At 40.1% G+C, this 23582-nt stretch overlaps 1 protein-coding gene across 1 annotated transcript in view; it reads right to left on the bottom strand.

Moving 5' to 3' along the window:
- The window catches only part of LOC114426708 (E3 ubiquitin-protein ligase SH3RF3-like), a 76499-nt gene that overhangs the window by 12734 nt on the left and 40183 nt on the right, over positions 1–23582 (bottom strand). Inside the window, exons 2-7 of the mRNA XM_028394262.1 lie at positions 14916–15191; positions 12895–12990; positions 8276–8584; positions 7810–7925; positions 5804–5974; positions 2818–3098 (exon numbers count right to left, since the gene is read on the bottom strand). Coding sequence (XP_028250063.1) covers positions 2818–3098; positions 5804–5974; positions 7810–7925; positions 8276–8584; positions 12895–12990; positions 14916–15191 — 1249 coding nt within the window. The remainder of the gene's footprint in view (positions 1–2817; positions 3099–5803; positions 5975–7809; positions 7926–8275; positions 8585–12894; positions 12991–14915; positions 15192–23582) is intronic.

Here is a 23582-nt window from a genome sequence, read left to right as displayed (position 1 = left end):
AGCACATTTCTGTAACTATTGGCTATTTGTGCAAAACTCTACACACAAATAAAAAAACCTTACACCAAATCAGCAAAACATTGTAGATCTCTTGCAAAAGCTAATACGTCTTGCTTAACTCTTCAAACCTTTGTAAAAATGGTATTTTTGTACCACACAGTTAACACAAACCATCATATTACTAAGCACACAATGTGCCAACTACACACTGATGGTATTAACTGAAAACACATCTGGCTTTTGCTTTCTCTTCGCACAAGGTCTGTCCATGTGAGGTCAAACTTTTGTCATAAATAGTTCTATAAACACAGGGATTCAAATTTCAAGTATGAATGTTTATTCACACACATCAAAACAATCACAACAAACACAATTTCACTGAAAGAGAGAGAAGATCAGTCTTGTCGTCTCTCTGGGTCCGGCCACAGAATTTGATCAACATCACATGCAATGTCTTCTAGTCCAAGGCACCGGGGAAAATATCTCCTGGAGTGCCGTATCCAGGCCTGACATGATGCCTGGTCCATATCCTCGCATGCCTCCTTCCAGATGCTGGATGTCTAGTAATTCTGTGGAGTAACAGTTTCAGTTTTACATGTACAGTATTGTTGTTTTTCTCATTAGAGTATGGTACACCTACAAAACTTAGTGTGAGGGAACTGTACTAACCCATTCTCATCAATATGTCCTTATGATGCTTGCTACAGTGTAGCGGCTCAGGCTGAACCCGTCCAGCTTCCCTCAGGGTCAATCCATGGTTGATCACATGATCCACTATTGTAGCTCCGATGACATCAGTAATTCTATTTCTTCTTACCCTTCCTCCTTCCTCTTCACCTCCTCGTCCTCTTCCTCTAAATTCACCTCCTAGTCTTCGTCCTCCTCCTCTTCCTCCTGCTTCCTCATGTCCTCATCCTCCTCTAATTCTCACTCTTCTCAGTCTCCTTCTCCCTCCATTGTTCTCCACACTGAAGCTTACCTGTGTCTTATTTACAGAGCTCATGCTGATTGCAAAGTGAACTAATGATGTAAAACAGTTCTCACATGTGACAGTGTAGCCAGACAGTTGGCAAAATAGTGTAAATACCAGCCATAAATGTGTGTAGTTTTACTAGGAGTGTGTTGATCATTTGGAAGTTGTGTGTAAAGCAGTGAGTTGTGTTTACAGTTCAGCAAAAAGAGTGCTGTGAAGTGGATTATATTTATACAATTGCAAATTGTGTGTTACAAAAGTGCAAATTGAGTGTAAAGCAGTTTTTTTGCTTTTAGTTTTGCAAACTCAGTGAGTGATTTTGCTATAACTATTAATAGTTTTAGAAATTGTGCTATAGGAATCATTGATAGTCTTTAAGCAATCAGAAAAAACTGTAATACCATCAGTGTGTAGTTGGCACATTGTGTGCTTAGTAATATGATGGTTTGTGTTAACTGTGTGGTACAAAAATACCATTTTTACAAAGGTTTGAAGAGTTAAGCAAGATGTATTGGCTTTTGCAAGAGATCTACAATGTTTTGCTGATTTGGTGTAAGGTTTTTTTATTTGTGTGTAGAGTTTTGCACAAATAGCCAATAGTTACAGAAATGTGCTTAAGCAATCAGAAAAAACTGTAAATGACGGGAAAATAGATGGATGGATGGATGGATGGATGGATGGATGGATGGATGGATGGATAGATGGATGGATGGATGGATGGATGGATGGATGGATGGATGGATGGATGGATGGATGGATGGATGGATGGATAGATAGATAGATAGATAGATAGATAGATAGATAGATAGATAGATAGATAGATAGATAGATAGCAGCAATGTACTGGCAATTGACAAACTATACATCTATAAGGTAAAGAAAGATTTAAAAACTATTTACAAAAAATATAGATAAAAAAATGTATAAGATAAATACAAAATAAGGTGACTGAATATGAACTAAAATGTGTCCACATACTTTTGCATATTTTGTTTTCCTGATTAAGGCTAGGCAACTATAAATGAAGGAAAATTAACAGTAATGTTCCTGCATATAAAAACCTAAGACTGCATTTGTGGTAACATATATTTGCTCACATTATATGGCCAATTTAGAATCAGCAGCTAAGCTCACATGCAGGCACAGGGAGAGGCTTCCTGCTTTGCTGTCTGCATTACAATGCCCCACAAAGTGTTGTCTGAAGAACAGAACTGATCCAACATGTGCAGGATAAACACTGACTGTGAGTCGGAGCCATTCACCACTGTAATATTTTATATGTTATCTGGTCTTCTCAATTATTTGGGCACTCCTCCAGCTTATTAGAATTATTGTGTGATTGTTGTCAAAAAACAATTACACATGACTAACAGCACTGAAGAAACAGAAGGTTAAATAGGCAGACGGCACAATTGCACATGTAGCTATTTGAATTAATTAGTGTTCAATATTCCATTATTCTGTAATTAGAGACTAAGGGGCTAAAATGCTGCATGGTCCCAAGTGAGCTGCATTTAAGCCTGTATGCTGGTGAGCTGTTTTATTGCAGAACATTACACTGGAAACCAGAGGCAGACACGAGATATGTTTTAACTTGCTGAAGATTTCTTCAGTACATTTGCTTCTCCTTTGAAACTAAGGATAATAAGGATGATATTGTTGCAAGGTAGCAGGTCCTTTGTCATCTGAGTGTATGCCACATATTCTCGGTAATGTCTTGCATGGTGGTGTTTGTGATAATCAGTAAACATGGGACTGATCAATAAACAGGAATTAAACTGAAGGTCTGATACATCGTGTGTAAATATACAGGCATGTTTCTGTAACGGTGTGTTTTTGCTTACCCAGCTGCATTGAAGTGCGTGCCTGGTTAACAGAATGCTGGCTGGAGCGCAGGCAGTTCTTCAGCTGAGCAGCGGCAGTTTGTGGTGACGAGGCGGAACTGATGCTGTTTACAGAGTTGGTTAAGTTTACCAGTGGCGTAGAAGGGCGAGATGAAGAGGGCCCTGGGGAGCTTGGGGACGAAGGGTTGGAAATTTTACCCGCTACTGGACTGCACCCACCTCCTCCACCGACTGGACTTGACAAACACGAGCCTCGTGCAGCACCAATGCCAAAGGGAGCTCTGCAAAGAGGAGAAGAAGAAGCATTTTTTTTGCATTTTTAACAGCATCTTTTGGTCAGTGAGTCATTCTGGACTAACAAATAGACACTGACATTACATGTTATACATGGTTTAGAGTTTTTCCTCAGAAGAATAAGGTACCAGGGCATTTGAGTAGGGGTCAGCCTATAGGGCTGGGTGTAATGGGTCCACCTGGGGCTGGAACATGTTCCTGACTATCTGTGTGTGCTCCTGGTAAAGCATTACTTCCAGGTCTCTAGGGGATGCAATGCAATCCATTAAATCATGCTTGTTAGCAGTTATTATTTGTGTTTTGGTCTTTCTCCCTGTTCTGTCCTCACCATAGTAACACCCTGGTGAGCTGGCTACAGTATGCACTTACCAACAAAATGTGTGCAAACTACACATAAACACCTATAACTATAACCAAAATAGATGTTAACATACATGTTAAATGAGCAAATGTAACCAAGCAAAGATGCTAAATACAAACATTGAAATGTTTGATCCACCGAGCGGTTCCCCCACCTCCTCAACACCACCACCATCTCTATTCCCCCACCTCTTCTCCTCTTCTTCTTTTCCCCTCAATCTCATTGACTTATGATCCATTAATTGTGTGTCCATTTTAGTTTTCTCTCTCTCGCTGTATCTTTCTGCAGGTCTCTCTCCATTCAACATGCTGAACGGCATCCAGTGTACTGTTAACACCTACCGATGCCATTTTCTATGTAGTGCTAATATAATTAACTTGAACAACATATCAGCTAAAAACCAAACACATCATTACCATTATAACAACCTGTCAAGTCTGTTCTCTGTAATGTTTGATGTTTGCTGCATGTTTGTTCTCTCTCTCTCTCTCTCTCTCTCTCTCCTTCATCCTCTCTGTCCTGTCTCCCTCTTCTTCTCCTCCTCTACCTGGCTGACTGTCAGCAGGAAGGTTCTCCTTATGAGTCGGGTCCTGTTCAAGGTTTCTTCCTGTTAAAGGGAGTTTTCCTTGCCACTGTTGATCTTAAGGGGGTTCAGGCTCTGGGTCTCTGTGAAGCACTTAGAGACTGTTGATTGCAAAAGGTGGTATATAAATAAAATGTATTTACATCTGCACATTGTGCTGTCAGAGAAAGGTGAAATTAGCTTAACACAGTGTATGTAAGCATGGAAACAGGGTCCATAAAATGAGTTAATGTTAGGCCAGTATTAGCCCACAATAGCAGAGTAAGTAATTTCAGTACTGGGATGTGAGCGGTCAACATGACATACTGTCCTGCTGTAACACATGCTGCTGCAGGATGCTCATGTTTGTGTCTGCAGAGTGCTGAATGGGAGAACAGTCAGCTGAACATTATTGATGCAGTGGTATTCACACTCATAGCTGTCCATCGACTTCCCGTCAGACACAAACAGAGTTATGGCTTTCTAAGTGTGTGTGTGTGTTTCTACCAGCAGAATTCATACAATTTTTAGTGTGTGCAAGCATCCTTTACACTAAAACTGTATTGTTGCTAGAGTAGAAAAGCAGCTCTGAAGCAGTGTTTTTGACACCAGTCTCAAATGAACTGGTTAACAAGAATCTAAACTCACTCGTACATGAAGTTTTATAAAATTCAACAAACATTATATTATTTCCTTGGGAAATGATAGAAATATTCAATATGCATTTTACAATTAATGCCATCCTACTATGTTAGCTGCCTGTATCGCTATTACTGTAAAAAGCATGTGTGTCAGTGCTTGTGTCTTTGTGTGCACCTCTGGCAGCCTCTCATTATCATATTGAGAAATTTCTGAGCTGCACTGCAGACAAAGGAGGGGGAGAGGTAGGGAGGGGGGAGAAGAAGAGATGCTTGCGTAAAAATAACAAATTGCCTCTCATGTGATTACTTGCTCATCCTGCCTTTCTGTCTCTCTCTCTATGTCAGACTGCACAAGCGCAGAGTGTGAAGCAGCCATTCATATCCACTGGAGAAGGATACCTGCTGTGTTTTCAGGTGTTTCACCCCCCTTCTTTTAACAGTCTCTCTTCTCTCTCACCTTTTCTGTGATTTTCTTTATTTCCATAATCCTTTTCTGCTTTTTTCCTTTCTGCACCCTGTTCCATCCTCTGTCTCTCCTTTACACCCATCCTGTGTTTATCCTACATTACCTCATCATGCTCTCCATCTTCTTATTATCTGTCTTCTCTTCTTTGTTTTTGGCTTTCTTTCTCCTTTTTTCTACCCATTATTGTGAATCCACATTTCTTTCATTTTCTCTCTCTGTTTTTTCCTGACTGCATCTCAGGGCAGAATACAGATCAGATGAACAGCAAATGCAAATTTTTTCATGCATACAGGAATAATGAGGGTAATTAAACTGCCAAATATTTCACTGCACTATTTTTTTCTTGTTTTCTCTGTGCTTTGAACAGCTTTGAGTGACAGAATGCAAAAGTCAGAGCAATGATGATAATTATGATATTGACATTGATAATGAGGATGTGGTAGCCAAACAATAAAATGGCAGAGCCTTTATTATCAGCTAATGACTTCCTAGATTATTCTTCTGGTACCTGTGAGACCAAATAATGATAAAGGTTCAGACTGATCTGTTATCAGTTGGTGCCAAGACATTACCTTAAAAAAATATAAATCACAGTGACAGTGTTTTGCTAGTGTTGTGGACACAAATGTGTCGTCCCCTTCCCTGAGCCTGAGCTCACTGACCTGGACACAGGGGTGACATAGTTTCCAGGGAAGACACCAGAGGCAGCAGTTCTCAGCGAGGTGCCTTTGAACCATCCGTCTTGGCACTTCTCTGTCACCCGATACATCTCTCCTTTCCTAAGTTCCAGCTCATCAGCTTTCTGGGGCTTATAGGCATACAGAGCCAGGTATCTGAGGAACAAAGGTGACAGACAACATGTGGAGCAATAATGAAAAAGTCTAAAAAAAAATAAAGATGCTGATGACCTGTATCTGGGAACCACCAGGCTGTGTTAAGCAGAGAAAATACAAAAAAAGGGAAAACTTACACACAATTAGAAACCCTTTCATAAAAGGAATTCTAACTGTCTACCATTGTATGTTAAGAAAATGATATTAAATATTAATGACATTGTCTGCTTGTAGTTACTGTATAATGCAAAGACCTGATACACACTGCAGGGTGTTCCGTTATTGCACCATTGTCATTCAAAGACAGCAACAGTGCTTGTTGGTCCTTCCATCATAATTCATCCATCATTCCAGAATCTTTAATGTCTATTTGTGCTGGTCTCTTTTAGAAGGAAAGGATTTCTCTTTGAAGTGTCTTTTCTGAAAAGACCTTATAATAACTTTAGACAAGCTCATTTCAGCATTATATCCTGAGAGGTCGCCCTCTAAGATATTTTGGTTTTCTTTTAGTATTTCATGTTTTATTTGTTGTTGATGTCATTATCTCCCCTTTTGTCTCATTTCAGGTGCTTCACTGTCTGCCCCTCCATTATGTGGTGTCCCATTGTTTTCCTTCCTTCCCTCACTTAGCTCCTAGTCGCCTTTGTACGTTGGTGCCTGGTGTTGTTGGTGTGTCATATTCTCCCAGTGATTTTGTGTGTTTTTATGTTGCTTATGGTTTGGGAGAATTTTGCCTGATCCCTTATGGATTGGTTTGTCTTTACTGTGACAGTCTGTCAACAAAAATATAGAATCAAAATCTGAACAGATAATATTTAAAATGTTTATATATATATATTTTACTAATAAAATCCTAAAAGGGTTAATTGAGTTAATCCCTTCCAAAGTATCAAGGTGACCACTGACTGAATCATTTGTCCTTTTAAATGGGCTAGGCTAAAAATGGGTGTCTAATCCATATGTCCTTGTCACCTTATGCTTACAAATAGAATGTAGTACTTAGCATCTTGCTGCTACATAAAACTGACTCTGCGTTGACTATGGCGTACCTGCGTTATCTGTGCTATATTATTGAGTTCTAGGTCCTTGTCGCTGGGAGACATTCATAGTATGTAGTGCCAGACTTCGACAGAAGATGATAAGACCACAAAGTAAACAAGAGCTATATGTTCTGCCTCCCGTTACCATGGTAACAGATGTGGGGACTGTCTTCTGTCTCCCCATGGCAACAGGAATAGTTGCCAGGTCAAGATGAAACCGTCCGACCTCATCAGTGGGAAAAACCCACTCAGGAAATGTGTGTGGAAGGTGAATTTGTGTGTGCACCTACAGAGCTACCTAGAAAGTGATGTTATTAAATCTGACAATGTTGCTGTATTTCACACATCCTGCAGGAAGGACACCAGTTAAAAGTAAACAGTATGCACACATCTGAGGACTATTTACAGACCTAATTTGGCTGAAGTCCAGAGGACTCAGCAAATGTTCTCACAGACACACACTCACCTTGGAGATACATATATTTTCCTAGCTGTTACCTGGTAGATTAATTGTGAGGTAAATTACTAAACAGTCTTAGTCAGCACTGGTGCTTCACCAGCCATCCAGTAAATGTGGCTGCAGAGGTGGTGGAACATGTCCAATATCTTTAGGCACAAAAGAGAAACATTTCTGCTACAGCCAGGAAGCTAGTCCTAAAATCCTGCTTGGATCTCAAGCTCACATGAGGTGATAAACAGGTCGAGCAGCTGGAGAGATTTAAAAAAAAAAACATATACAGCGCTGCTTAAAAAAGGGTTCAGTTGGATGAACTGACAGCTCCAAGGCGTACTTACATGTTGAGTGGCAGCTGGACCTTGGCATGGGCTAGCAGCTCAGAGGTTATAGATGCCACCTTTGGGGGCACCAGTACCCCTGCCGAGGAGGGAGAGGGACCTGGGGGAGATGCATCCTAAAGAGACACAGCAAAATACACAGTGCGATGCAGTTTTAAAGAAATCCTTACTTGCAATATGTGCTGCATCCTTTTCAGTTTATATGTTTGCATCCTTAGTATTATTCAGAGACAACCAAAACACAGTGAATGCATACATGAATGGACCACAGACAATGATTGTGAGAAGAAATGTCCTTCAAATGGAAAGTTATCAAAAAGAAGAATGGTAAAGTGTAAATGTCTAACAACTAAGAAATCTGCAGGTCTAAAATATAACATCAAAAGTGGAGGACCCAGGTTCATGTAAAATGGATAATTAACCAATTCCACTGTACTGTACAGGGAGATACTGTGTGTGCTTGCACCTGGATGCGTGCAGCCGCTCGGGGGTCTGAGGAGCTGATGAGGACAGGGTGGGAGATCTCCATGCTGTGTCTGTTGTTGAGTTGGGCAGCCCGTTGGCTGACAGACAGTCCAGTAAATGAATGTCGCTTTTTGGCGTTTTTCTTTCCTTCACCCCTAAGATGGCTGGAGGTGTTTCCATTGGATGGGGAAGCACTGGGGGAAGGGCCAGGGGAGCAGGGGTCCAGCGGGGCTGGTTCTGAGCTTGGACCTGGTGCATTAGATGGCACAGGTTTGTCAATTTCCATCAACTGCTTTGCTGTTTCATTTAACTGAAAGAGGAGAGTAGAGCGAGAAAGGCAAGAGAGAAGAGAGAAATCCAGGTGTTAGATTTCAGACCAGAGTGGTTCAAGTACATCTCCTCCAACACATAGTTACTTGTACAGTGTTACTCCAGCCCCTTGCTTGTTCTTGTTGGCAGCTTTTCAGATCATAACAGCTATTACTGGTCTGGTGAGACTTCCTTTGTCAAACATTCAGCAGTGCTAACAGTTTATCTTTCACAAAATCACAGATAACATACCGGTACTTTCATTTGTGCAGCTCATTGAATCACTTTTATCACTGCTGCAGCTACCATGTCACTGTAACTCCATTATCATATTAGCAAGTTCTAAAATATGAGGGTCAATACTAATTCAATAGCGCAGAATGCTGCAATATTTTCTAAATTCTTTAAAGGCCTATACATTTGATAGAGTTTCCTGTGCTGCAAGGACACCCAGGATTGTAAAAAGGAGAGTGGAGTAGGTTACCAGGCGGTGAAGCTGTGTAATGTCACGTTCCAATTATCCTTCTCATGCTCATTTGTCCTTCTTACTTCACTCAGTGCTCATTGTGATTCTCAATGTTTCTGAATGGTCTGCTGCTTCTTATTTAGTCCTCAACCAGACAGAATCTTTATCACACTACATCAAGGCAATGCGCACAATCCTTACTGAAAGATATATACAGCTGCATCAGTCGAGGTTAACATGATGTTTGCATGCTTCATATTTCAGGTAATAAAACAACATAACAGAGACACACAGTACATAAACTAAAAGGTTAGCAGACATCAGCCTTAGCACTCCATCAAATTTACATCACAATCATGTCTGCTTAGTGGAACCTCCCTGGAGAGAAAGTCAACCATTTGTTTTCTCTCTCTTCTGTGTGTGTGTGTGTGAGAGAGAGAGAAACACTATGCATATAGCGCTGCCATGTCTGAATTAAGTGTTAGCATTTCCATATTAATAGATATGCTAATCAAAACTAAACATATTCTAATAGGAGTAATGGATTGATACTGCACATATAACTCGGTTTGCTTTCATGAGGCTGGTGTGTGTGTGTACACATACATGTATGCATATGCAAAAAGCCAAAACCTCTGACCTCGGTTACATATGCATTCCAGTGTGTGTTCACAGAGAGACCCACACCAATGAATGCTGTTTCTCTACTACTACTACGACTGTTACTATAGTGCCTGGTCTTACTACAGTAAAGGCCATAGGGAGTGTGTTAAAGGTAGGGTAGGAGATTTTGAAAACTCAGTGAGAGTCAGCCAGATTTTGAACATAAACACACGCCTCTTTCTCTCGGAGCTCACCCCGAAGCCACGCCTCACCTCTCTGGCACGCACAGAGCAGGAAGAGAGTGACAACCAGCCAACTCTACACGCAGGTGTGCCTCGTAGGATTGGCTGATGTTTTTAGTGTTTTATAGCTTCCACAGATGATTCATATTCTTCATTTTAAAGTGAAACTGCCGAACTAATTGGTTGCTCGGATTGTAAAGAGAAGTTACACTAATTTAACAAAAAGTGCATCAGAAGGAAATCTCCTACCCGACCTTTAAGAGAGAAAGGAGGATAGATATCCTTTGCTGCTTTTGGCTGAATGTAATCTCCAAGCTCATCATATCTTGGACTAACTGTATTCGATGTGCTTTGGCAGCTGAGAGTTTTCTCCAGGTAATACTGAGAATCAAGCTGATGAGTGGATATCTGCACTGAGAAAAGGGCAAGCCAGCAAGATACATGCATGACTTGCAAACACACACACACACACTGCTAGTGGCAGGTGTGTGCCAACCCCCTTTTGCTTCAAGACTACATAAAGTTAGATAAAAAAACAAAACACTTACAGTATCTTCAAACAAACTCACCTGCTCTGACTGCACATATGCCTGAACCCACACCAACTCTTTCAGCTCAACTCACCCACCCAAAGTCAAGCCTGGTGCAGTACATTCAAGTGCAAAATATCCACTGTGTGTGTGAACTCAACAAACTATATCCATTCCATCAACCTTAGGTATCCAAAAAACGAAAAGCACATTTGGTGCAGGCATAGTACTGCCAGCAGCTCTGTGTTTTTTCATATTTCTAACAGCACTGTCTTAAATAGGATGCTGCTGAACAGCCAAAACAAACGTCCTTCACGTTATAAAATCACTGCTGTCTCTATTCTGAACTACACTTGACTTTTTCTTGTAACTGTAACTAACCAAACTATATGAGGGAAACCTGTACTGGCAGAAGTGCTTGACTCAAACATGGAGTGTATATCTGGCTGGACTGGGGTCAGGTATCATTCTAAACATTATTAATGTGCTCCAGATTAAATGTGACGGGGTTAAATCCTCCTTAAGGTTCTTGATGTTTTTCTTCTTTTTCCATGAATAAAGTGCTAAAACCTGACTTCCTTATTTGTAAATAATGCTCTCAGCTCACAAACAGAATCCCTTGATTTTTTTGATAGGTAGCAGGTCAGCATATGCTTTAAATACTGATCATTATTATTATTATTATTACCAAATAATAACATGGGTACCATTTAATCTGGGTACCATTCACACAACATAGGCACAGAACGCAAGCACACATACATATACACATGCACACACATCTGTGCGCACACACACACCTCACCAGCTCCAGCTGGGCCCTCCTCATTAGCTTCTTACTGGAGACACATGAACACACACACACACACTCAGCATGTCTCTGTAGCCCTGCTGTGTAAGTGATGGAGAGGTCTAAATTATTGATGCATCTCTATCTAATAGGAACCCCAATGTATCTGTGCGTATTTGTCCCTCGCTCAGTTCATGGCTTAATCACTTTCACCTAAGAGAGTCATTTGGTCAAACACCTCATTTCAGGGACATGATTGGCTACTCTAGAGTCCAAGGCTGCATGACCTGCAAGCTCAGACAGACAGAGAGAGAGAGAGAAACAAGGTGGTATAAATAAAGGACCAGAAACTTGATGTATATTAATGGATATTATTCCATAGTATAATGTTTGTCATTGAACACATGTTCTGTCAATAGCAAATGAGCAAGAAAAGCAATATATTATCCTAAAGCAGCATGTAGGGTGAATTGGTAAGTGCTGCTGTTTGTCTTCAATCTGTGCCTTAATAAATGTCTCTGAGCTCAAGATCAAAATACACCATCATCATTGTGACAAACATACACAGCTCTGAAGGTTTTATCATTAGTTTTTGACAGAGCCATGAGATAATCTGTGTGTTCTCAAATTTGCATTGATAAGAAGAAAAAGGGAGGAAAGACCCTTTTCACCAATGCCTTTTTAAAAAGCGCAGCTTAAAAGCCTTAAATGTGATCTAGAGCAAACTGTGCATGGTATTTTTTGGCATTAGTTCCACAGGGATTAAAGCAAACTATATTTCACTCTTGACAGGCTTGGCATTATGAAAGAAGGTAAAATGCTTGGGGTGTAGCAGGTCTTTAGCCTTTTACAGAGAGGAAATCCTATAAAGAAAACACTTCAACAAAGTTTTATAAGGGATCACTAATGCTATTCTTATTACTGGGGCAATGTTTGGCTTTGTATTCCTCACATCCTAATGTGAGACATACAATAATGGACACACAATGTATGAGTACATTTCATATCTCAGTGGTGTATGGAAGTACATGTAAGGAAAACCTTGTTGAGATAATTCAGCTCCTCCAACAGTGTTTACTCTTCTCTCAGCCCTGACTGCAGCACATGTAGATACAATGGCTTGACAGCAAGGTCAGGTCTGGTGACTCAAACATGAACATCTGCCAATACTGATTCTGATCTATGTTTTTATCTCTCTTAAGAAAGTAAGTAGTTAATAATATTTGTGAATAGCTTTAAGCTGATGGATCATACTTTTACTTTTCCAGCATCTTATTAATAATTCTGCCTGATATTGGTCCAATACTAATACTGAATATTAGATCCTTCTTGGTACTTGTATCTTTCACAGCACTTGTGGTACTGAAGCTTTGAAAAACATAAAATAATTCACAACTCTTTCTAAAACTCTAACAGACTCATGGCAGGGGTAGTACATGTAAAGCTGGATCAGAATATTCACTCCAAATATATCTAACATATTAGAAACATTATCATTATCATTCCACAAGTCGTAACTCATTTGTAAAACAAAAATAAATGGGCCATACATAGAGAACAAATCTATCTACCCGATCAGATGGAACAAATGTTTCCTTAGAGAAAAACTTCTGCCTCTTCTCTTATTTAAGAAGGTTTTTCATCACCCTTGCTTCTAGTGATTTGTGTGTTTATGTTTACCTCCACATAGAGAATGGGGAAGATGCCAATCTTGTTTCCCAGCATGCCTTCTGCCCAGTTCTCATCGACTCTCCTGATTACTGTCAGCACCTCGTCCTGCAGAGAGAGGAAATGAGTGAAAATACACGTAAACATTACTAGATACTAGTGTATCTATTATTTGAGCAAACATACTGTAGTTTACTTTTTGAATTGCAGAAAGGAAATGTCTTGTTTGAAATAATGACTTTAATGAAGCATTTGATGAAGAACAATTTGACATTTCTGGCTCGTACTAGGTATCAACAACAGGTGAGTCTCTGTGCTGCAGCAGCCACTTCCTGTAAGTGTTATTTGTAACATTAACACAGAAGCTTGGACAAAGGAGTGATGGATACAAACTTCACAGTCCCAAAGAGAAACAGGAAGAGACCAAAGACAGACATAACAGTTATGTCTGTTTGCATAACAGTTATCTGCCAATTCAGCTTCATGTTAATGTCATGTAGTAGCAACATGCTAAGAATGCAACAAGCCTGGTACACTGTCATCACACAGCAGCATCTTCATTTTTATGGTATTTTATTGGCAGTAAAAACATCTCTTTTAGGTGTCCCGGAAGTGACATAATATTATATCTGACTGGATAAGAAAATATTTCCTTAAACATACTTTATCACAGAAGTATATTGTTCCTCTGCTGCTCTCCTGTCCCTAAATGAAGACCATTATGGAACGGCAGTGATAATGCTAGTAAATGACTGTATATTAGTCATACTGAGTAATTACCTCTCACACTGAGAAAACAATATCTCACACACTGGTTCTGCATGAAAACACACATACAGCACACCACAGGCGCATGTGTCTGTGTGAGAGCGTGGCTCTGTGTAATATTCAATGAACCTGTTGAATAGTGTCAAATAATGTGATATATTTGTTTACATGTTAATCTGGATTTAGAGGGCAGTATGTTTGAAACAAGATATCAGTATTTTGCATTTGGACGTTAATGCTAAAATGAATGGCTCACTGTAATTTAATAATCTTTCTGTCTCTGCAGACACACTTACAGTGCAGACAGAGGGGAGCTGTCAAGCTTTCAGTCCATGCACAAATAAGCCTGTGTAACAGCAGGAATGAAATGATCAGCTTTGAGGAACACAACAGTACAGAGCATACAAATGACCATTTTCTGTTTACACACTTCTGAAGGGCTCATCATCTTCCTTTTCAAAGTACAATTTTAGTGATACTTTCACAAATGGTGCTTCAGCCACCAACATTATCTTCCATTACAGCATGTGATGGAGGCCTTTAAGAGACCTTAAGAAGTAATAATCCAAGTTGTAAATGTGATTGAGCTTAACATTTTCAATTAGAAACACAACATTACTGGCTGCAGCATGAAGCATAACTAAGTAACAAGTTGGCCCATGTGCAGGGGCTGGGGGCATCGGGGCTGGAGTCTATCCCAGCTGTCTATGGAGTACAGCCTGGACAGGTCTCCAGTATATCACAGGGGTAAGACAGAGAGACAAACAGCCAGTCACACTCACACTCACACCTATGGGCAATTTAAAGTGTGATAAGCAATAATAAATAAAACAATGATAATGCACCAAACACACATAGAAGCACTAACAGAAAGATCTGTATCAGACATTTTGACAAACAGACCTAAGGCCCTGACCTTCACTTTGGAAAACATCTTTAATATCAGTTGCACACCCCAGCAGCAAAACATCATGAAGTTTTATTTTGAATTCTGCAAAAGGTTTAAAAGAAATACAAATCCACTTCAGAAACAACATTAGAATGTGTTTATTGAGGAGCGTGGATATCCCTGGCTTATCCAGCCCTCTGCCTGGCTTAACCCTACAAATAGATGATTCCTTCCACTACAGTATTTATGCTGCTGTCACATAACCTGAAGGTTAAAGGCAGCCACTGCCTCAAACCTTTGCACTGATTCATCATCATTACAGCCAGTGTATATTAAGGTATTTATTCTGTGCCTGTTAGGTGTGTGTGTGGATTACCTTGCTGAAGGCCAGACAGTCTTTGTCCTGGTCTTTATCTTTGACCTCAAAGTCATACAATGCTTTGCCCTGGGGAGGGGTTTGGCTCAGGGGACGCAGCAGCTGGATGTAACTAGCAGGCAGGAAACCATGGCAACCGTTGAGCTCACCATGGTACCAGTTGTCGTCCACTTTGCGTCGCAGGATGATGATGTCACCCTTGGAAAACTGGAGGTCACCTGGTTCCTTTCCCTCATAGGAGTAGAGGGCTTTACCGCAAGGCAGCGCCGGGATATTCTGTAAAACAAGCACATACGTTTAAAAAAAGACATCAAGAGAAAGCAGAAATTATTCCTCTGTAGTCTGATGATGACCAAACATTGGTCTTATGGTGTTATTTTAACATTAAAACTTCACCATCACAGCATAAACTGAAAACAATCGAGTGTTGATGTTAGAGTCCCTGAACACAGGGTCTCAGAATCAGATGTTGTTCAGCACTGCAGCACATGAAATAACATAAAAGGTCAGGTCCTGCACAGAGCTGCATTAAGTGCATTTTGAGACCTATGCAGAGGATCAAAAGCACTGTCTGTAATATTTGTGTCACAGTGTAGAAATTAGCTAAAATAACTACACTTCACAAACACTGGTAATAAATGTTTGTAGTTAGAATATAGTAGAAAACTATGCCTTTGTGCGGAAATACATTTCATAGTTTGAAAGTTTTAAATCCATTTTATCAACTGTGATACATCATATTAGAAGTAAGGCACAAGTCAGGCTGTGACTCCTGCAGTGATCAGTGAATTATAAAATAAAAAAGCCTAGAGGCAGAAACGTTTTGAAGTGACTCAGAAAGGTGGCAAATCCAATATGTTGCAAGTGTTGACTCTGGAGACAAATTTGTGGACCATGGATAGTTGGGCATGTGCTCTAAGGTTCATTTTATTCCCCCCAGCAGTATGTGAGATATGACTGGTTATTAAAATGTTTGCCAGGTAATTGCTGCTCCTACCTTGGGCGAAACATAGTAATTTTGAAAATGCCAGAGAGGTATGAAACATGACTCTCTGAAGGTTCATCAAAATCAGGTTTGTGGTGTCTCACTTATCACATGGCCAGGAACGCCCCATTTACCCCTCCCAAACTGAAAGGTATGCCATGTAATTGTGCAGAAAATAATAAAAATGTTGCATCTTTGATTAGATTAGATTACAACCCAGAGCAAAGTAGTCCTACATGTTGAAATGTGAAAAACAGCAGAGTAGATTAATGTTAAACTGGGTGTACAGGTTATGCTATGAAAGAACACTAATCTAAGACAAATATGTCTAAATAGGCCTATATGTTGTCCAAAATGCATTGATGTAAAAAACAAGACAGAATTTTTATTACTGAACAAAAATCCCAGTAACAGGCAATGTGTGGATTCATACATTGTCTTAGCTAACTCATTTATTAAAGCCCTGTCAAACATCCTGCTTGTATTGAGTTATGAAAAAAACTAAATTAAAATAAAATTGGTCAGCTGAATATTGCTTATAATATATTTTAGCTTTATAGATTATAAAAAGCCCGCTGTATTACGATAGAAAATAGCATGATTTGGTCATAGTTACAGTGCATGGTGGTGAGTATGGTAAGTGACTCATTTATATTTTTGCAGTTTGGATCTCATAGGTTTCACAGTAAAACACTAAGAGCAAATCACTTGCAGATATGAAAATGATTTCCTCTGTTATTTAATATATGTGTATACTTGAGACACATACTATATTCTGGCAAGGTCTAAATATTTCACTGATGTGTAGCTGTGGGACTGCAGCAGCTAAACCAAAACATGTTTTCTGGTTTCAAATGGACCTACAATCGGTAATTGGCTGTTGTGCTACCATCAATCAGTTATTTCCCCCAAAACCCTAATCAAAGCACCTGTATATTTCACCATTACCCCTTAAAGGTCAGGTAGGAGATTTCATTCTGATGCACTTTTTGTTGAATTAGTGTAACTTCTCTTTACAATCCGAGCAACCAATTAGTTCAGCAGTTGCGCTTTAAAACGAAGAATATGAATCATCTGTGGAAGCTATAAAACACTAAAAACATCAGCCAATCCTACGAGGCGCCCCTGCGCGAAGTATTGGCTGGTTGTCACTCTCTTCCTGCTCTGCGCATCAGAGAGGTACGTGCATGATGGCCGAAGTCACAGACTGGTTGGGAGGCGTGGCTTCGGGGTGAACTCCGAGAGAACGGGGCGTGTGTTTACTTTCAAATTCTGGCTGACTCTCACTGAGTTTTCAAAATCTCCTACCCTACCTTTAACTGGTGATGGTGATGTTAAGTTTCGGCAAGCAGCTGTCACAAATCTTTTAGCATACAAGTCTACAGTGCAGGCAGCACAGTGGAGTTAGGACTGCATAAAGGTTCCTGGTTCAGATCTCACTGTGGTCTTTCTGTGTAGGGTTTGTATGTTTTCCCTGTGCCTGTGCGGGTTTGCTCTTCTCTATTCTGGCTTCCTCCAACATACCAAAGATGTGCATGTTAGGTTAACTGGGGCCTCTAAATTGGCTGTAGGTGTGACTAAGAAAAGGGATAAATGGATGATCTACAAGTGTAGACTGACACTCATCAACTAAGAAGGCTGATGTATCAGTGTCATTCAGTTACATTTCAGACACATTGTCACACCTAGTGTATATTGATATTCTTCATCACCACACACACCAGGACAATCACTGCGGCACACAAAAAACATGCAAAACGAGCTACCACTGCAACAAGGAGGTTCATGTTAAAGAAAACCCTGGTTAACAAACAGCAGCGTGTAGCACAGACCAGAATGTATCAGAGAAAAACAGCTCCTTTTCCTTGTACATAACACACACACAAACACACACAAATGCTCACATATAGACTGATTGTCCCTTGATGCTGCACTGAAAAAGATCAGCCTGAGGCTCCACTGCCTGCCTGTGCTCAGATCAGTGGTGACGCAATAAGAGGAAACACACAGACAAGCATAAGAGCAACAAAAGAGCACAATATTAATGTGGCTTTCACTGTACCAATTACTATTCACACAATTAGTATGACATGTCTTAATAATTGTAAGCTATACCACATGACCAAAGAATGTGAATAGATTCCGCAGCCCCCAGCATGCTGCATTCATCCGCTCTGTGGGTCTCAGGCTTTCCACTGGATTTCAAGGCACTGATGCAGTTCTGGAGTTCAAATGTACAATTATTTAAATTAAATCAATACAAACTAATAAAGGAGTGTATCTACCCCTTAACCACCCATTGACACACACTGTAAGACTGAAATAGGGCCTAACCATAATGAGCCAATCTGGAAAACAGTCAAAAATGGCCTTATTATCAGCACATATAGATGTGTGCCAATATAGTGTCATGTCCTACATGTTCCAAAGGAACTGGAAGTATTGGAGCAGCCAGCATTTGTGTCTAGAATAGATATTGTGCAACACACAATAGGGACCAGGCCTCCAGTTCTTAGGAAGCAGCAGAAGCTTTTTAAATCCATTCGTCTCTTGAGCGTACAGTAACCTGGACTACAGAAGGCTCTAGCAGACTGAATGACAGAGTTCTGGATGTCTTAATTAAATTGTCTCACTGTTCATAAATGACAGCTCTGTGCAGTAGGGTCACGTGTTTACATTAACACTGTGAACCTTTCTTGTGAGGACTATAGAGATAACAAGACCAAATTACAAACCAACTTTCAGGTTGAGTTCTAAATGAGTACTGGATTTGTTCTCTGTGATGATGGCTGACAGCAAGAAGGACAGATGGTCCATTCAAAACAAGATGCAAAAGATAGCAGGGTGTGGAAAAAAGGGAAAGCCTAATCTTTTTTCCCATCTCTAGATCTCTAATCCGTTCTCATTCTCCTGTTATTTTAACCTGCTCTCTTTATATCCTCCTTTTCTTTCACATATATTCACTCTGCTTCTCCTCCCCTGAGCCAACAGACTGAGATGCATGAGTCTGCTAGAGGGCCTCATCAGGGAACTGGTGCTCACTGCTCAATGCAGAGAAGGGAGGTCACAGTGCTCTTTCTGTCTCTGCCGAGGGATCATCCAAAACTAGAGGTAGGCTGCTGTGTTTCTCTTTACTAAGCCTGGGGCAGGAGTGCCAGGCTGCATGTAAAAGTTCTATATCTATCTATATCTAACTGGATGGATACCCCTGAATCTAAACATTGTGGATAACTTTCACTATCCTCTGTAGTTTGTGATCTTGTGGACATCATCAGTCACAGTCTAAGAACTGTTCCCAGTCTGAACTTGGGTGTATCAGGGTGCTTTCACACCTGGGTTTGTTTGGTGTGTGAACCACTCAGTTTGTAAACTTACTTTTAACACAGACAAAAATACAAGGATGCCAAAATGCTCCACTTCAAACCCCTCCAGTCCTCACCTTTTGACCAGATGTGTCTGTGATATGGTCAAAAAAGTAAATACTACAATACTGCATTTCTCTGTGACAGAGGTAAAGTGGAGGATATTATATGCATGTTGGTTGTTTCCCTGTTTGAAATCATCTCCAATTTCCAACAATCTTTTTAGGTGATCTGACCTGAGGATGTCAAATCAGGCCGATTTTTGGTTAAAGGCAGAAATATTGCTAGTAGTCTAAACAAGTAAAATAGAGCATGTAAAAAAATCTATACTCTGTGTACTTAAATACAATAAAATAAATAATTGTAGATAGTTGTAACATTGTTGATTCTATTCCCACTTTGGTAGAACAGTGAATGCATGCAGGTTGTGTATAATAAAAATCCACAGTCATCATATTGTGCCAAAATGTATAGTGAAGTTCATCTAAAGCTTACATGACTCAAGAGTAGATAACTTTTGGGTTAGGTTTTCGGAAAGTCAGGATCCAGTACTATTTTGTTTGTGTATATTTTTTTCTCATTAGCAGGACAGTGGGCATCATTTCTTACCACAAAATTTGCCCTCACATTAAAGCAGCCATCTTTCCCTGTCAGCCTCTGCTGGTAGATCCAGACAGCACAGAATCAGGCTTGTTGAAGGTCTTTTGCTTATGTTCATAGACAGCAGCATAATGAATAATGTCAGGGAGGTTTAGACTGCTTTCTGGGGTCTTTTTCTTAAACACTGATGGGAAACTGTTCAGAGTACTGTCGTTGGTTCCTAATAAATTCAGCTATGTCCGCCAGGTCAGAGGACGCTTTAAAAAGTGAGTGTCTGCTTGTGCTTTTATTCTCTAAGAATGTCTCTCACTTAAACTTTGCAATATCCTGCAGAACTGTCAAAGCTTCTTGCGATCTTACAAAAAAAATCTGTGTGTGATTAGTAACACTCTACACCTAAAATATGAATACTTCTCGTTTCCCGATTTGCACCTCTGCTGTTTGCATTTTAGTCATAGTAACAAAACAAAAAAAGCGGATAAACTGAGAGAGGAGCCAAGAATCCATGTAAAAGAAAAGCAGAAGTCCTCATCTGTATGATCCACTGCTTGCAGCCACGGCCTCTTAGAGGTCTTGATCAGGGTGTCTGCCACCTGAGAAGAGACATGCCTGAGGACACCACATAACTGTACTGATAAACAAACACTGGGCAACTGCCTGCAGGCTAGTTCATTGTGAAGTTGGCAAGGCTCTCTGCATGTCATCATCAGGCTGCCTCCTACTCCAGAGCTGGATGAGCCTGGCAAGGGATTCCAGCAGCTGGCCAACAGCCATGCCTTCTTGAGGTGTGTAAATGCCATAGACGGGTGTCATGTTTGGATTAAAACTCCTTCCTGACCCAGTGGCCAGGATTACCTCAACCATAAGCTTTTGCTGCCCATACAACTGCAGGCAGTATGTGACAACAAGGGCTGGGGTCCACTTTGTAGGGTATCCAGGGTCCAGATGTGATAAAAACGCAGCATTATCACAAAGGCTTTGTACCCTCCTCCAGGGTATTTTGTTGTAATCACTCCATATCAGGAACTACTGCAGTTAAGGATACAGAGCCACTTTACCACGATGCTATGGCCTCAACTCGGTTAGAGAGCATCTTGTATAAACAGACAAACAAGCAGTAAGTTATTAAAAAGTGTGCAAAGAAGACAATTACAGTGTATGAGCATTTCTCAAATAAATCACTTTTAAGTAGTATTTACATTTTAGGTTGTCCAGATTTTTGGGAACCTCTGTAGGTATCACTAAACTCTGTCCACTTCCTTCTTTACAATTTCCCTGTGTTGCAAGAAACATTAGCAGCATTAACTACAGACAATAAAACCAGTCGTTAAAAGAAAAGCCATCTTTTAGCTCCCTGGATCTTTTTGAACAACATAATAAAAAACTCATAATTAAACCTCGAGTAATTACATTTTACATACAAAAACTGTGGGTGAATGACAGCTTTGATCACCTCTCCCAGCCACATCTCCTCAGATGCAGTCACTATTGTTTGCAACCATTGTGGACTGCCACAGCTGTGGAAAATGTCCTGAGCATTACCTGACCACACCCTAAGGACATAAACCAAACCAGTGGATTGTAGCTGTTTAGGTCCAATCTGATGTCATGTTCATCAGATGGAAATCTAATTAAGATGACCTCCCATCTGATGAAGGTGGGATGTCAGCACCCTGGAGAGTCTGGCTCTTGTTCACCTGCACCAAGATGAGTTAAGTGATGGATGACACAGTCACTCAGATTGTTGTCTCAGCTGAAAAAGGCTGAGAGCACTGTATTTGTTTTGATCTCCCAAGTGCTTTCAATACCATGCAGCCCACTTTCCTGAGAGACAGACAAACAGAACCTGACCAACACACAATAGTGTGTGAGGGGTCTAGTGTGTCTGACATGGTCATGTATACCACATGTGGCTCTCTTTCCATGCACACTTGAAACTTCACACACTATTCAACCAACTGTCATAAACAAAAGTTCTCTGATGACTCATCACAGGTGAGGACAACAAGGCGTACAGACGACTCATCTGGGACTTTATGGAATGGTGCCATTCCACCCGATGGAGAACACATCCCACCCCATGCACAGCACAGTTACAGCACTGGGCAGCTCCTTTAATAACAGACTGCTCCACCTCATGTCCAATATAGTACAGTTCAATATTTAGAATGCCTAGTTTACCAAGGTGCAATACCTCTGTTTACATGTAGAGTGTAATATTTAAAGTGCCCAGACATAATGTGCAGCAACTGTGTGCAATAACACACAGTATATTTCTATTACTAATATACTTACTACTGTTAGCATTCCTTTCTTTATATTTGTTATTAATTTACTATTTTAGGTACTGTACACTAGTTTCACTTTTCCCTGTTGTAGGGATAATAATACACAGTCAAAGTTCATGCCATTAATTTACATGTTTAGAGTATTGTAGTCTAGCAAAATTGAGGTTAACAACCAGAAAGTATGGATATGGATAAGGATCCAAATATCAAGAAAAATCAAGAAACCAAAAATCAGTCTTTCGTTGGTTTCATTACTTTTAAAACAGCAGTACAGTCAACACTGTAAGCAGCACAATATTTTGATCGGTCAAGACACAAACCATTATGGAAAACCCCAAACAGTAATTACTGCACTACAGGGGTAAGAGAACATCCTGAACTAGTCTGTGCATATGTTGCCATTGGGGATATACTGTACAACAAATAGGCAGGTCCCTCCAAGAACCACTGCTGAGACCCCATCTGTCAATGCTCTTTGTGTGTGTGTGTGTGTGTGTGTGTGTGACTTCTGTGTGTGACTGACTGCTCCATTCAATGCCACTGTGAGATAGATAACCTTAAACTTACTGTATTACAACCAATGATTACAACGTTTCTGTACTGATACAAACATCTATACTGTACTAGGACATGCATGGACACACATACACATAGAGCACAAATGAGTTTTTTTAAATGAATAAATAAACTGTTGTTAATGGACAGCAGATTCAACTGCTGCAGCATCGTATACTCTTACTTATCAACCAAAGGACACCGCTTAGCCCATATCTATTGTATTAGAACGGACATGACAGAGGAAATCCAAATGTTTTTGTAACTTGGCCAGATCTGTGCCTTGCCACAATTCTGTCTCTGAGCTCTTCAGGCAGTTCCTCTGACCTCATGATTCTCATTTGCTCTAACAGCACTGTGAGCTGTAAGGTCTTATACAGACAGGTGTGTGTCTTTCCTAATCAAGTCCAATCAGTATCATCAAACACAGCTGGACTCAGATGAAGGTGTAGAACCATCTCAAGGATGATCAGAAGAAATGGACGCACCTGAGTTCAATATATGAGAGTCACAGAAGGCTCTGGATACTTAGGACCATGTCATATTTCACTTTTTTTTAAATAAATCTGCAAAAATGTCAACAGTTCTATTTTTCTGTCAGTATGGGGTGCGGTGTGTACATTAAGAGTAAAAAATTGAAAGGGGTATGAATACTTTCTGTACCCACTGTATGTAATATGATGTGTGCACCAATAACCTTACTTTCCATCAGATATTTGCTATTTAATATAGAATTCATGCATGCATGCAGTAATTATATAATTACTGCATGAATTATTATACCAGCATGTCAAATCTAGCTACGGTATATAAGATATTTAGTGTTTTTAGCTCAACAAATGAATAAGAACTGATATAAGTAACTATAAAACATCCA

This window comes from Parambassis ranga, chromosome 21, assembly GCF_900634625.1.
Source record: "Parambassis ranga chromosome 21, fParRan2.1, whole genome shotgun sequence".
Classification (NCBI taxonomy): domain Eukaryota; kingdom Metazoa; phylum Chordata; class Actinopteri; family Ambassidae; genus Parambassis; species Parambassis ranga.
Note: the sequence above shows the minus strand (reverse complement) of the source record. Positions and strands in the feature narration are given on the sequence as shown.